At 36.6% G+C, this 17,295-nt stretch overlaps 1 protein-coding gene across 2 annotated transcripts in view; it reads right to left on the reverse strand.

Moving 5' to 3' along the window:
• Positions 1–17,295, reverse strand: part of sema5a (sema domain, seven thrombospondin repeats (type 1 and type 1-like), transmembrane domain (TM) and short cytoplasmic domain, (semaphorin) 5A) — a 203,029-nt gene that overhangs the window by 24,304 nt on the left and 161,430 nt on the right. For both annotated transcript variants that reach the window (XR_010901397.1, XM_067434775.1), the window contains exon 16: positions 9,486–9,711. Coding sequence is in view for 1 of the 2 variants with exons in the window: in XM_067434775.1 (XP_067290876.1) it covers positions 9,486–9,711 (226 nt within the window). In the remaining variant the exon portion in view is untranslated. The remainder of the gene's footprint in view (positions 1–9,485; positions 9,712–17,295) is intronic.

Genomic DNA, 17,295 nt, shown 5'->3' on the forward strand with positions numbered 1-17,295 from the left:
GTAAATACAATTCAAATACAATATAATTTTATATTATATATAGTACTAATTATACATTAATTATAAATAATTATAAATAAATAAAAATATTTCTTATTTAAAAAATCTTATTTTTGTTTTTAGAATGCAAATTAAATTAATTTGAAGTATATATCATAGTTTTTCAATTACAAAAAGTATTTAAAATAAAATTTGATAAAAATGACATATTATAACAATTTGAGATAAAATTGAACTGAAAAATTTACATGAATTTCAGAATGTCTTTGGCCTGTGCCTGTTTTGCTTTAAAGGGGGGATGAAATGCTGTTTCATGCACACTGAGCTTTTTACACTGTTAAAGACTTGGATTCCCATCCTAAACATAGACAAAGTTTCAAAAACTAATGTTGGACGTTTGATAGAGTATTTCTGTGTCAAAAATACTCCTTCCAGTTTCTCACAAGTTTCAGAGAGTTTTTTTCGAGTATGGGTCTACTTGACGTTAATAAATCGGAAGGTCCTTGTATGGGCCGTGCGGGCTCTTCTCCCGGTAGGGTGCGCACGCACGCGCGTGACTAGAGCGAGAGAGGAAATGCACGCCGTAAACACTGCTCTCAGGTGCAGATCCAGTCCTCCGTGAAGACTTATGTCGCGCGCCGCGCTCCAATTTTATTCTTATGGGTGACATCGAGCGACTTCAATGCTTCAGCACAGCATTCCGGGAAGGCAGCGCTGCATTTGAACTGATTTGAACGCAGAAATGATGGGAAGCTTCACAACATCGTTTCAGTTGCGTCTCAAAGTGGATTTCCACGGTCACTGCTGTCACAGGACTTCACCAAATCATACCAAAGAAGTGTTTTTGACGGAGTGGTCCCAGCGATAAAGGTTCGGTCCTGCTTTGGAAGCAGCTGGTGAGTAAAACGGCTTCAAATGTCTCTGCTATTGGCTACCGTCGCATGAGTAAACATCAGTAAACGACACGATCGCGTGCTTCGTCATTCAAATGCGCTAACGGTTACTCCATTGCTGTTCTCTGTTGTATAACGTTACACTAGTCTGACGTGCAAAACCGTTTTGCTTGCTACCTCTAAGGTCTAGTCGCATACAATAGTCCATAAACCGAATCATGTCCTCATAAAATGCGAGTAAAGACACACAAAGGCCACTAAATACAGTACATACCACAAAGACGGACGTCCTGATGTTGCCGTTTCTCCTGTTCAATTTATTTCAGCCTCAGATTTGATTCTGGATCATTATCTGTATTAGCTGAGATAGCCATGGGTTTCTCCACGCTTGAGGACGTCAACGCTTTGTTCGCGATCGTCATTCTTTAGCTCCGCCCACACGATACGCCTCCAGGCGCTTGGTTTTTTCCGGAAAGACTCGGTACAGCCCATATTTCTTTTATAAATATAATAAAACTAAAGACTTTTCGGAGATATGAAGGATGCAATACTACTCTATAGGTACTCAAGATTGACATGAGATTGACTGAAACTGAGTGTTTCACCCCCCCTTTAATATATATTAAAAAAAGATGCAAAAACTGGTCAAGTTTGTGTAAAACCTGAAGATCTCCAGCATGACTAAAAAAGCATTCATGCATTTACTTTTTAATATGTCAGTTTACATGAAGTTTTATATTTAATTTTGAACATCAGATTGTGTGACTCTTGGGCCTGTCTGTAAAGGAATGAGACCAGAATCACTGACAGTGAGATTTTATATTTTGTATCCAAGGACATGTGTGTGTATTGTAGCACAGAGAAAGCTGAGATCGTAAGGTCTGCAGAATCTTACACTGAGTGGGATTCTAACTGATGACAGATCTGTGGGGAACCGACAGCAAATAGCCTTGGAGATATCAGGCGGTTCACAGAGAAAAGAAAGAAAAAAGACTGATAGACAGAGATGGAGAGAGAGAGAGAAAGAGCCATCCTTGCATCACGGTATTTAGATGAGAAAATAGTGCTAAAGTCACATGCTAAAACGATGTGCTATTGTTTCAGAGATAAATGAAGGCATCACTCATAGCCAAATTACAAACCTGGGCCATCATCAGTTATGGCCTCTGGCTTATGCTGCAGAAGAAACTCAAGGTTTTAAGATAAGTAGCCTGACTGTTAGGCAGCATTTTCACTCTAGCCACTACCATTACTCCAGCAAACAAATAGACATAATGGTGCATGTATTGATTTTTATTGTACTGAAGGTTAAGCGTTAAACACTTGCACTTTCTAAAAGAAAAATGGTGCTGTAATATAAAGGTAGCTAAAGAACTCCCAATGGGTTTAGGCATTTACACAAGACATGTTCTTATGTTTCAAAATGGCTAGATGGATCACAAGTTCACAACAGAGAAAAACCCAGAGGTCTCATGGGCACAGCATCTTAAAGTGGACTTATTATGCAAAATTGACTTTTTTATCGTTTGAACATAAATGTGTGTCAGCACTGTGTGTACACAACCCCCCTATAATGTTAAAAATTCACCCACTCCTGTTTTTAACACCCATAAACCATAAACAATGTCTCAGAAATGACTTCACATAATATGTTTAGGCCCTGCCCTACAGACTGGGTAAACCCCACCCGATCTGCTGCCGATTTGATTTCGCCCTGCAGCTCAGGCTGGAAACCTGAACATATTTCTATCCTGTTTTTGTTACAATTTTGCAGGGACCAATCACAAAACGGCTTATCCACCTGGCGCGCTATTGGCAGGTTTAACACAATGACGGATAGAGAAGTAATGGATCGTTGGTCTGATTAGTTGAAGGACTATCCAATTACATACAAAGTCATTTGAACTATGTCCGTTGATCACACATCTTGTGCAGTAGAAAATACAGAGCAGACTCCCCAGACCAATGTTCAATCTTCAATCTTAAAAGCCCCGCCCAGACTGCTGACGGATTCTGCCCAATTAGAATAGACACCGCTGAAAGGGCGATTCTGAAATCCATTGCCGCTTCAATATAGCTGTATATAGTACATATATCCTAATTAACATCATAACAAAACCTTAATCAATATTTACCTTTCTATATTATTATAATTATTTTTTCCAGTTATTATTTTGCTTTTAGTTTCTTGTTTTCTAAAGTGTGTATTTGGTCTCTTAGGAGGGACTGAGGGTCTGACCTAGAGATGTGTGATGTGTCACTAAACACTTGAAACAAGGTCATGGGTTTCGATTTTTGAGGCATCACACACCCCTAACATGTCAGGAGTGCAGTAACAGGGTTTGCTCACTTAACCCGGCTACCAGATATGAAATATGGATTTGTCTTTCATTTAATTTATTATATTTTATTCCTTTTATATTTACTTTTACTGAAACACTAAAGAGTCAGTATGAATATTGCCTGTACTATTGTGTGTCCCTTTCACTGAAAGAAAGGACATGTTATCAGTATGTTTTGTTTAGAACTGGAGTTTAATCAGCTCCAACCTTGGAGAGACTGTGTATCTGTGTATGTGCGCAATATTCTATATTACAGATCAGTGTTGAGAATGGTGTACAATGGGAACCCTAAGAGATGGGTGGACTTGTTCTGGGCAAGCTGGCGCCTGCTCCAGATCTGGAAGGTCACTGCAGGCCTATTTCCGGGGTGAAAGCGTCAACAAGTGACACGTCTATGGACACGTGCATCAGATTAACTGACATGAGTGGAAATTTACCATGACTCTCTGAGCCGATCAGAACCATCCACATCGTATAAATGACGTGGATAAGACCTTGAAAATGGTATAACTGTTGGGACAATTGTATGTACGTTAGGGCGAGGCAATGAGACGGTGAGAGCGGGAGCGAGTGATTTTTGTCATATCACCGCTCTGAGTGATCTTTACACAGTCCGCCATGTTTATCTCCTCGGCAGAGCATTTGAAAGCAGTATTCTTATTAAAGCTACTAAAGCTATTTAATCAAGAGCAGCGAGTGATTTTCTGTTTTTCTTTTGTCATTTGATTCATATTAACAGCATATATAGCAGCGGGTATTACAGATTGTTTTCACTTTAATACACAGATCTAATGTACATATGCAATTTATTTATGTGCTGTTTACGTTTCCAGACATAACTGACTGTGTTTATGTGAATTTTGTGTGTTTTTGACAAAACCTTGTGTGTATTTGACAGTTTAAGCGCAATAAGTCGAAAAGAGAACTTATTATTCACGTGATGCACCATCTGACAGTCAACTTTCTTTGCACTCAGAAAACCATATTGTGGTGTGACAGGCAGCGGGGCGAGGGACCGCGAGAGCGGGCCGGTGATTAATGTTCACGAGGGCCAGCTGCGTGGCACACCGGTCTCGTCTCGCGGCCATGTGACGGGAGCATATAAGGAGGAGCAAGGACAGCGGAAGACGAGAGAGGACCAGGCCTGGATTTTATGTTTAGTTTTGTTTATGTGTTTGTGGGCAGTCGTCCGTGAGGGGCTGTCCACGGTTTTACTTTCGTTTTGTTTATTTCTTTTGAATTAATAAATGTTGTTAAACGTTCGCCGGTTCCCGCCTCCTTCCTTCCCATCTACAAACCGTATTACACATATATCAGAAGTTTAATATGGCTTTAAACTGATATGATAATCAAAAACAAACCGATATTTAAGTTTTTGGCAAAGTATCTAGAAAGCTGGCTGGGGAGTAGCAGCTCATTTGCAATTAAAGATACATACACGAAAACAGCCTTTTTTCCTTCCACTCAAATATGGGCATTTACACCTGGTATAATAAATGATCTGTTTTTGAGCTGAAACTTCATAGACACATTCTGGGGACACCTGAGACTTTTATTACATATTGTAAAAAGGGGTATAATAGAACCCCTTAAAAACAGGATGGGATGGACAGCTTAAGCTTAACTGTATTTTGAATTTGATATTTTAAAATGTATTTTATTCTTGTGATGGCAAAGCATCATTACTCCAGTCTTCACATGATCCTTCGGAAATGATCCTTCAGAAATCCTTCTAATATGCTGATTTGGTGATCAAGAAACATTTCATATACATTTTTTCAGATAATTTATTTATTTATGAATTACCAAGTAAACCGTCTGGCACTGCTGGAAATTTGTCTGTACCTTTAATAATCTCAGAAGACAGAACTTTCAAACTTAAAAATGCTGGTTAATCAACTGATGATCATCGAGGTTTAAACAAATACAGCCAACAGTTTGTCAATGAAAGTGATGTTGTTATCTGACAATGTAATATATTTTTTGATTATTCTATTCATTATAATTAAGTAAACTGAACGCACATCACTAAGCAAAGCTCCTGAATCAGTGTGTAAATAATAACCAGCTGCTGCGGACACTGATCATTTCTTTCATTTTCATCTAAAAAGACAGCAGAGAAATCAAGGAACCTTATCTGCACAAAGCCGATTTAAATTGGCCTAATAGAAAAACTGGCATCAAATGTATTTCCAGTCTGAAAATGTCAGCCAGGGCTGATACTACAGATTTTATTTATTTCATAAAGTTGATATTAAGCTGAGAAAGAGGCTCAGACCTCAAAGGCTTGACAAAATATCAACATACACATGATTTCTACTTGACAAATCCAAGGTGTCTTGGTGATGTGCTAACTTAGTTCACTCCGCTGTATGCCCTTGTACTTTTTTACAAAAAGTGTATTTTAATACTAAAACACACTATTGTTTAAATAAATGGTATTAGCTAAGCAACTAAGCTAATAGAATTAATAAAAACAATTTTTTATTGTCTAAACAGCACAATTACAATTCATAAATGCAAAGATGTTGGTTGATAAAGGCACTGTTCTGTTCAAAAATGAATGAATTTGGAGTACTCCAAATGCATGACAGCATTCCCAAAGTTAGTAATTTATTTTGCATATAACCTACATTTTTAAAATTTGCATTAAAAATAAATGTATCTCTCTCAGCTTTATATGATTCATTTATAGCTAAATAACCAATCGTTGAAACATATTTAAAAGGATAGTTAACCCCAAAATGAAGTTCACACCAAAATGTTCCAAACCTGTATACATTTCTTTGTTCTGCTGACCACAAAGGAAGATATTTGGAAGAATGTTTGTAACTTTCTTCCAAATATCTTCCTTTGTGTTTAGAAGAAGAAAGCCATTTATTCAGGTTTGGAACCACTTGAGGGGGAGTAAATGATGACAGAATTTTCATTTTTTAATAGTGAACTATCCCTTTAAAGGTGCACTATGCAACTTTTCGCCCACTGGAGGGCGCTTATTCTAAACGGCTCGCGAGTACCGGGACTTTTATTATGACGGGACGGGACACAGTCGCCGGGCGCCCGCACTTCCGCTTTTTCCGGTCAGATAAAAACAGCTATTATTTAAAAAACAGATTTATCATATCAGATACATTTAAGGGGCCAAGGGCTTCGGCCATCCGTCCACTCTCTTCCCTGAACTGAAATGAAGTAGTGGGCTGTACTTTCCACACAATTGACATTAGGTTCAAGTATGCCAGGTTGGCTGTTGGTTATGTTGCCCGCATACCGCCTCCCATGGCCGAGACTGGTATTACGATACCTGTCGGGCCGGGGCTAGTAATGCTACTGCTAATTAAGGTTGATATCTCTGCAGCACTATAACTTGACATTTTTTTAAAGACATCATCACCCTTATTTCTTCTCATTCTTTTGATACGTGTAGGTCATTTTTTGGATATTTTTACCTCAATTTTTACACAGGGCACCTTTAAGGTATACATATTGAAACATATTTAAGATGAAACCTATGTATACATTTTATCTTAAATAGGGCTAAATAGCACCATGAACTGCAATAAACAGCCACATTTAATGTCCGAATAATCTGTGAAAAAATTGGTTAAATACCGGCACATCATGTAATGCATTCGATTAAAAAATGTAATCACCCTAATCTTACCATATTTATAAGCTAGAGTATATGTGATTTTTACAAATGTATGATTTTAGTTGTTTAAAAAAATAGTTTTGGTTTTTATTATTTTAGAACAAGTTACTGATAAATCATGATACATGAATGCTCATTCACACAAATCTGTACCTATGCACAATTAGTAAATGAGTTTAGAACCCTTGATGAAACCCCATACAGTCATTCCTTTAGATTTTTCCACATGAACTCTATGCAATGAGACGCTGTGCTTTATCACACTCTTTTCACACAGGCATGGCTTACAGATTCAAATCGATATGGGCTAGCCAAGACGTGAGGCTAAATCTTGGCAAAGTGGCAGCCCATTCATTTCAGAACTCATCTTCCCTTGTGGCTTTACTGACATCAACACACATCTTTAGTGTGGAGGTGATTATGGGACTAGGCCTCCTCTGTACGATATGCAGTAAGTTAACAACTGTCCAAAAGCCCTTAGAAGAAACATCTGTCACGACTGACCGTGCAGCGGTATAGCTGGGTACTTCAAGCTAAATAATGGTTGAATTGCAGAAATTAATCATGTCTATGCTGGGCACTTCATATTTATGTATAATACTCATGCAGCACTGATGAATCATAAGAGAGTCAGTAAATGATGCTAGAGTCCTATGCTGTAAAAAGTGAACATGTGCAGTTGTTGCTTTAAGGAAGTATTTCTACCTGATTGTATCTAAAATTACATTTTGTTGCTGTAACCTAATTCAATCATGTTTATATAAAATAAAACAAACTTTATTGAGTTTCATTGACCCAATATTACATTTCCAATAAAGCTCAAGATGGACACATTTGACAGATGTGCACTACGGCTGCACCAGACCTATAAAGGGCAGTATAGTCGTGACTTCTGTCAGCTACAGGAAGGACAAAGAAGAAGAAAAGGTTGGCTGATCTAGATTTTGCTTCAATGAGAAATTATGATTCGAGGGTAGTACACACATGTATGTTGCATCAAAGTGAAAATCACAATTGACATTATAAAACAAATATACACTTCAAAAATTATATTGTTTCCCTCTTGTTCAATTTAAGTAATTAAAATCAGCTAAAGTAAATGTAAAGGACTGCATTAGGAGAGTAAATTTAGGGATTATGTGTTTTTTTTTTAAATGTTTTTTTTTTAGTAAAGGAAAAGATGTTGGTAGTTTATGTTTAATATTAAGTTTTGTTGGGGACTTAGAGGAGTTTCTGTTGTGAATGTTGTGGTTATACCATTGTGCTGAAGAATAGTGAGTGTGCTCCAGTCTTGACCCTTGTCTTTGCTTAGTATCATATACATTACACTTTTTGTTTGAAAATTAAGCCTTAGTAAATGTATTAAAATATTAGGTTGAGCCAACACAAGAAATTAAGTTTGACCAATGCAATGAAGTTCAGTTAAACATACAAGAGTAAATGAATTTGACCTAAACTGACAAAATTGTGTTGATCCAACTAAACAGATTTATTTTGAATGAACTAAATCAAATTGTGTGTAAATATTTCTTCAATTAAATTAAGTAAGGGTAATTAATTAATATTTCGAGTGTTTTTATATCAAGGTGGAGAAATCAGGTTATATCAACTGACAGTTATGCTTCAGTAAAACCTCGTTTTTCAGGTTAAAATCAGCTATAATCAGTAATCTTAAATAATTTAGTACATTTCAGCAAAATCTGTTTTTAGCAAAAAACTACACGAAGTACAAGTTGACAATTTTTTCAGTGTAAACATTACCTATGCGAGTATGTATGTGAGTGGGTATATGTAAAGAATTATCTTATTTTCATTTTTGCATTTAAGAGCAACAAAAGACTTTGACACATTGGCAAATGGAATATTGCTGTGGTGTTTTATTTTTTTATATGGCTCTGAATGTTTTTCTTTTGTCATATTAGTTCGCTCACTCACTCGTAAAATGAAATGGAAATCAGTACGATGGAAAACACCAAAAAAGAGCTCTGTCTGGTCATTAAATGTGTGTGTGGCATCTCTTAGTAAATGTCTGTTGAAGATCAGAGCTTTACTGTAGAATATGAGTGTCTATAAACAACATTTACTGTTACAGGGTTTAACTGCATATCCGTTATATATACCTCTGTGCCACTTTGACTCTCATAACTCTTAGGTTAACAGCTTGTTTAGAAACCACGAGTTCACAGATGTGCGACCCAATGCATCTGCACACATGTAGGGAGGTAAATAAATAAAATGAAGTGCATGTGTTGCACTTTGTAAGATTGGAAGACCCCCAACCACTGAGAAAAATAATATTCTCTGATTTGACTTAATTATCATGTCTTTCAGAGGCAGAATGCAGCCAAGAGCACTCCAAAAACCAATGTAGTGAGCCCACATAGATAGAGAGAGAAAGAATGAAAGAAAGAGAGAAGCACTAGAGCACATCATGTTGTCTTTCCACTGATGGACAAATAGATCAAGTGTCTTGCCTCAAAGTCACTGGCGGCTCACTTCATCAAAGACAAAGCGAGAAAAAGCAAGATGAGAGCAGAGAGAAGGAAAAGGCTGAGTGACAAATGAAGGATCGCAGGGAAGAGAGACAGAATGAGATCTCACCATCCGTGGAGCATCCTGTGGATCCGTCGCTGGAGCAGTACCTCATCTCAATCCGCTGTCTCCCCACTTCCAGCAGGTTGGGCTCCGGCACTCTCGCCTTACAGGTGTACCTGAACCGCTGCTCGTAGTGACCCCCATTGTCTGAGATATTCACTGGTGTCCATGGTGTCCAGGGAGTGGTCTTCTTTAAATCCGGGCAAGGGAGGGTATTACAGGACTGGAATTCCTGTACAAAACAACAAAATATATTATTGTATTTACAAACAGCAGTACACTGCAAAAAATGCCCTACTTATTCAGTTTTTTTTTCTTGTTTCCAGTCCAAATATCAAAAAATTCTTAAATCAAGATTCATTTACTAGAGAAGTAAAATGGCATAAGATATTTTTTCTTGTTTTCTTGCAAATAACAGCAAAAGGAGGATTTTTTTGCTTAAAACAAGCAAAATTATCTGCCAATGGGGTAAGAAAAATTATCTTTTTTTCTGTTTGGGATGGAAACAAGAAACAAGATTTCAATCAGAAACAATATTATTTTTCTCACCCCACTGGCAGATAATTTTACTTATCATTTTATTCATCATTGTCATTTTACTTATCTAATAAATTAATCTTGATTTAAGAATCTTTTGATATTTAGACTAGAAAAAAATACTAAGTAAGATGAGCATTTTTTGTAGTGTATATATTTAAGTGTTATATATTTAATATAATATACATTAAATACTTATATAAAGGGTTAGGGTTAGAAATAAAATACTTAATGTAATATATTAAAATATTTTACATAAAGTATATACTGTAAATATGTTTTACTTTATATACAATTCATGATTATACAAAGAGAATGTCATTTGGTGATTTGTTGCCATTTCGCAGGCGCCTATGAAATATTTCCATTGCGCTCTTTGCTGAACATGGCAAGTCGCAAACAAGTCAGGCAGAAAAAGGTCATTGATCAAGTTTAATTTATAGGCCACGAGGAGAAAAAGACTGTGAAATATGAGGGAATAAATACGGAAGTACATCCTACACAAGCTAACATGACACTTCGATTTAAATGGAACCTCGAAGGACTGACAAAAAGACAAAAATTGTCACTAGCTTGGGACTGTTAAAATGAGTTTCTGTTCTACCGTCTCGTCCTAGTTCGCCGGGGACAAATCTAACCTCTTAAATTCCTGATTGCTTTATTGCATTTCTATAATTGATATGACATCTACACTGCCTGTATCCTTGATCTGTACCAGCAGTTATGAGCTTTCAATCCTTCGATTTATGATCATGTGGAGCATCTTCTGATACCAATGTCTAGCACTTGAGGCAGTCAGATTCATGTCCTGACACCTTAATAAATCGGCCTGAAACAAGGAGCTATAGATTTCCTGTAAATCATATGTGTTCATTTGGTGGAGTGGGGAGCAGTGTCCATTCTCACTGCATTTATTTATGCTTAATAGACCTTGAATGACTGCCAGACCTTGGCAAAATAAGATAAAAGTCCTTTTTGTTCATCCGTCAATCTGTCAGACGCAGGGAGAGCTGATGTGAAGCGCTCAGACGGCTGTCTAGCTCACCTCCCCTCCCTCCACTCATCTCTTTTCACCTCCGCTCTCCCAAGGATGAAGAGCATATAGACAAGGTTAAAGCCATGGAAAAGTTTAGGCATTGTTTATAGCACGCTCGGACCACCTGCTTTGGTTTCCACACTTTTTTTTGTTAATATTTAATGATGGTAAATATTATGAAATCAAATCAGCTGACTTGACGCTTTTTACCTCAGTGAGCATCTGCACATCAGCTAGAAAGGTTCTGCCATGCAGAGATTTTTGCAGTATGTTTTCTCAGAGACAAAAGAGGGTTGGGTGTTAGTGTTGTATTTGTGTGACTGCGCATAGCGAAATGTTAACGGTAGACTGCACTCAGAGAACACAAAAGCAAATCGAGGTACTCAATAATTACAAGGTTCCATTATCCACGACTGGGTGCCTCCACAAATGAACAAACTACAACTACAAGCTGTGATACACATATATAGTTATGTAAACATGGCATTAAAAAATTATAGTCTTTTTAAGATATTTTTTTCAGTTTCAGTTTTTTATCATTGTTTGTGAGAGATAAATATGAAGAAAAAATGTGGCATGTTACTTAGGTGGTTGCTGGGGTCATTTGGGGTGCTGCTTGGTGGTCCAAATCACTATGAAATTCTGGACCCTAGATATGGTTCGAATCCCTCAACAATAGTATTTTTACTTCTGTTTTGTTGCTTGCTAGGAGAAAATAAAGGTCAAAGTAGTACAAGAACAAGTCTTTAAAATAAAGTATAAAGGTGTATTTTCATCATAATATAGGGTTTACCAGATGACAAGTCTTGACCATTTGTCAGGTTTTGCTCACTTCTGTGTACAAATTTAGCAAATTTTCCTAAAATATGGTTAAGTAGGTACACACACACGCACACACGCACACAATACTACATATATTTACAAAAATGTGATATAAAATAGTATCTATCTATCTATCTATCTATCTATCTATCTATCTATCTATCTATCTATCTATCTATCTATCTATCTATCTATCTATCTATCTATCTATCTATCTATCTATCTATCTATCTATCTATCTATCTATCTATCTATCTATCTATCTATCTATCTATCTATCTATCTATCTATCTATCTATCTGTCTGTCTGTCTGTCTGTCTATCTATCAGTAATGCTACACCTTTCCTCATGTTTGTAATATATACATTTACATATAATGAAATAGTATTTGTATTTTATATTCATATAGTGTATACTTTTGGATAATGTGGATTACAGATGATTATAATTCATTATTATAGGAGAGGAAACGATCTGATCTGTAAAGTCTGATCACTTAGAAAAGTAATATCACACCTTCCCTTAACAACCGTGAAAAACAAACAAATATGTTGATAGTCTTCCTGGTTTCCAATAAAACACCTTATAAGCAGCCATCAGAAAAATCCCAAAGTTCCATTCACTACAAAGCATGACTGCAAAAATCTCTTTTCGAGGGTATTAAGTGAAAGTGATAATGCAGCAGAACGCACTCACACACATCGGGCTTGCGGCGCTGGTGCTACATTGGATTCAATGAGGTAGATGTTCTCACCAGCTGGGTGAATGCCTACATATGGGCAGAACATCATAATGGTGATTTAACACTTACTGATGTGGCGATGTATGAAGCCCGATACTTGTGTACCGGGCCTCCCGTGATGGCTGAAATGTGAAAATATGACACGACCTAAACCGAGCGAAATCAATCATGTTTCCTCATTGATAATGATGTTACATGTGGATAATACAGCCTCTCGGATTGTTTGCTCCGTTTGTCACCCCTTTTTTACTGCTCTATCATTACTCATCCTGCTCACGTTTTCCATTTCTATAATTCTCCATCCATCTCACTTTATCATGCTCTTCCTTTCCCTAATTCTCTATTGTTCCATTCTTGTTTTTCCCGCCAACAATCTATTCATTATCCCCCACTCACTCCATCTTTTTCAGATTTTGCACTCCCCAAGTATATTTTTCATCCTCAGAATTACTGTATTACATACAGTTCTTGTCTGTCACTAATGCATTGTGGGTAACAGAGACAGGGATTAGGGGATGCCCTGTACGAAGCTCTGCCAGTCCCCGTTCGGTCTCCAGGCATCTGCTGACTAATGAGTAATCCCACCCTCGCTCTCTGGAGCTTTCTAACATCATTACATCCACTTTGCACACACACACAATCCTCAATCCTTTGTGTCCACACAAAAAATACAGCGTATCAGCAAGTATGTGTGTGTTGGAGCGTAATTGGCCATTCTACGGCTCACATCTTTGACACTATATGCCCCCGACTCCACAGAGATAGCAGCCTCTCGTATGTTTTACAGAAAACAACAAACTTCAATCCATTACGCAGGTGTCACTGATTGCATTCATTAGAGGTTCACCTGAAACGTCAGCTGGCCGTTCCACAATGGACCACCAAGACAAATAGTCTCAATTATTAGTACAGAAAAGCACAAAATCAGTCAGGCAAGACTACGGAGCATGATACACTCAGTCAGGGGCGTAATGAAAAATGCTGTCAATTGGGAATGTTCAAATTCCTCGGAGAAAACTTGTCTCTCTCTGACCAAAGCATCAGTTAAATTAATACCCACACTGCACAGTCTCCGTAGAGATATGCGATGCAGAGATTTTATGGGTTGTGGATGGTTTTATGTAGTAGTTTGAAATATATATTCAAATTAAATTAATAAACTCAAGAACTCTCTGAGGACCATCCAAATGGCATCATAAGAGATAAAACTTCAGAGGCCCTGAACTGAACGCTCACACACAAGGTATACAAAGGCCTTGATTTACTAAGAAATAAAATATACTAATTTGCTTGTGTCATCTATCAAACGTGCGTGTACTTTGTGAGTGCATTTTGGGTGACTTAATCAGAATAACTGCGCAAATGACCAGGCTATTTGGACAAACCAAACCTCCAAAAACCTCCAAAAAGACCTTTGTGTGTGGTGGTGTAGTTGTACTAAACATTAGTGATGTCACCCATGACACAGGATGACTTAAAATTAACAATTATTAACATAACTAAAAAACATTATTTTAAATAATGTTATTTTAAAGGTTCACCCCTCCCTTTTGAAGCACATAGGCCATGTCCACACTAATACGTTTTCAATTGATAACGGACCTTTTTCTCTTCAATTTGGCCTTCCGCCCACACTGAGATGGCGTTTTAAATCAACGAAAACTGACCTTTTTCAAAACGCTCTCCAAAGCAGATACATGTGAAAATGCTGTCCTCGCGTCGTATTGTGGACTGTGAAGACAGAGGTATTTGAAAACTTTGACGGATGTTTAGCCAGTTATATGCTATTCACTTTCACACAGGTGCTAAAATACATTACTTTGCACATATCACAGTCCTGCAAGGATGACAGAAAATGTACTTGCATTTGGAGTTGCGTTTTAGACCAAACATAATAATGGTTCACCGAGTGCGACGCATCAGTGAATGGTGAGAAATTTTGCTAAATAAAATGATCCTGCCAGAAGAATTGTGTGATAACTTTATGATGTCTGTATCATCTCAGTGAGTTTTATGAGGTTTTACACATGTGCAGTAAGTTGAATTACAAAAATGTCATCGTGTGAGACAGCAGAGAGTAGCTAGCGCTCTGTAGAGAAATTTGTCTGTTTAGGGCTACTGTAAAAAAAAATGGCAGCACAAAATGGTGACTTCACTGTAAGGGGACCCGTGGTGTATGTAGATAGAAATGGCTCATTCTGAGGTAATGAAATATAATTCATTATGTAAAGTCTTTACACAACACTGAAAACATAGTTATGTATATTATATTGCATTTCTGTCAATAGATCCTCGTAAATATTATACGTTGCACCTTTAAAAATCATTTATTTGTAAAATTTTTAGTTTTCCCTCAGTAAATATTCGATTTGTTCAGCATACATTTCTTAAAATTTATATTGACATTCCTAGTTTCTGTTAAATAATAGAAAAAAACCTTTGAAAACAAGCTATCCAATAGGGCAGGCTATGGGGGCCTTCAAATATGGGGACCCAATATATAAAAAAGAATATATAAAAGAATAATATATAAAAGAATAATAAAAAATAATATTATAATATAATATTATAATATAAAATAATATAATTAATATAATATAATATAATATAATATAATATAATATAATATAATATAATATAATATAATATAATATAATATAATATAATATAATATATAATTCATATAATATATAATTCATATAATATAATATAAGTATTATCATATACATATAAATCTACATTTGTAATAAACAGATTCATACATTATATATGTATTCATTTATAATGCATTATATCTGTGATCAGTTGCAGCACTCTTGAACTGGGGGATTCAAAGTAAATAGCAGAAAAAGGCAGTATTAATTGAAATGTGTTGGCTGACATTATGTGTTCTCTGAGAAGAGTATATTTTTGGGATAAGACACCTTTCTAATTTTTGCCATTACACAAAACTTTCCTAATTAACACCAAGAAAAAGAGAAAAAAAGTCTTAAATTCCTAAACCGAACACTGTACTTCACAGATTCAAGCCTGTCAGAGATTTCAACTGTTGATGTGTTGAAATGTTGATTCTGAAAATACACTTGCCCTAAGACAAAGGGATAGTAATATCTGAGTCCTATCATCAGAGCATCATTACACTGAACATATGAAGGATCTCACAAACAGACAGCCAATTAAGTGTTTCCAGGTACTCGTTATTAATTTTCTGTCTACTCTGACATCTGGCTACATTCTTCCAAACTTTATCACTATCATTACAGAGAGGTTACAACCACTGTGACAAACGATCTCCGTGTAAAATTACCAGCTGAATGACACATCATGTTTTTATTGTGTCTGACAAAACAACCCAACTAGTATTTCAAAGGGAAAATTTTAATAAAATGATAACAGCTGTTTGCAAGTATGGCCCATGCCAAAGTCTGGCAATCATCAGTAAAAGAAAATAATATGAGGCTTGCTTATTAAAGCATCTGTTCTAAGTATTACATCTTTAAGTAGATCAGCAGCTCGCCAGATATGTAACTTTGTGCTCACAGCGCACAAAAATAGCATGAAAATCCAAATCAGGCAACGCACCACCCTGGTACCCACACACATGCATAATTATATACATCGACATGATGTTGCTGCCCTCGCAGTCTTTGTGGCATTCCTAGGATGCTTTGGTGTGTTGGTGTTTTTGGAGTCGCCTACATGGTGATGGATCTGAGGCAGCTGACCTTGAGGCTAAGCATGCACACAATATGACAGAGCTTTACCATTAAGACTCACAGGAACACCTGAGCTTTCTCTTAAGCCGTTGTGTCTAGTGCCGTTGATCAAGTGGCAGATATCGAAAAGGTTGATGGCCTTGACGTTCTAAAACAGGGCAGATGTTACTAATTCTTATAAAACAGTTTAAATAGCAAATGAACTATTCAGAGCCGTCCCAGATTCTTTAAATCATTCAAACCACTTCTACGAATGGCATGAAAAGTGAACCGTGGTCATGTGAGCTGGACTTATTCTAAAGTAGCAGCTTGTGGGTGACTGGTTTAAAAGTAGAGTAAGAATATCACAGCTTGCTCATGCCTGGAAAATCCCAGCTTATGCTAGCAAGGCTAGCACACGCGCAGAGCTCCGCCCAGCTTTCCAAAGGAGGGTATGCATTTTTGGATTGTTGATGCTCTTGACTGATAAAGCAGGGACAGTTCAAAGGTTTGGGGATAGTAAGATTGAATTTTTTTAGGCTCATTAAGGCTGCATTTATTTGACAGTAAAATTTTGAAAAATATTACAATTTAAAATAAAATTAAATATATTTTATTCCTCTGAGGACAATGCTGAATTTTCAGCATCATAACTCCAGTCTTTAGTGTCATATGATCCTTCAGAAATCATTCTAATATGCTGATTTAGTAGGATTTTTAGAAAGAACAGCATTTATCTGAAATATTTTTTGTAACACTAAGCAATTATGAGCAATTCAATGCATCCTTGCTGAATAAATATTTATTTCCTCTCAAAAAACTTTAACCACAAACTTCTGAATAGTAGTGTTGATGTAGGTGTAGTCCTCCACAGTGCACTGTTTTAGACACCTTTTGCCAAAAGGTGTCTAAACCATTCAATTTGAATATATGATACAAATGACTAAGATATTCCGTGCACCATAGGGTAGTCCATGATGCTT

This window comes from Pseudorasbora parva, chromosome 24, assembly GCF_024679245.1.
Source record: "Pseudorasbora parva isolate DD20220531a chromosome 24, ASM2467924v1, whole genome shotgun sequence".
NCBI classification, from domain to species: Eukaryota; Metazoa; Chordata; class Actinopteri; order Cypriniformes; family Gobionidae; genus Pseudorasbora; species Pseudorasbora parva.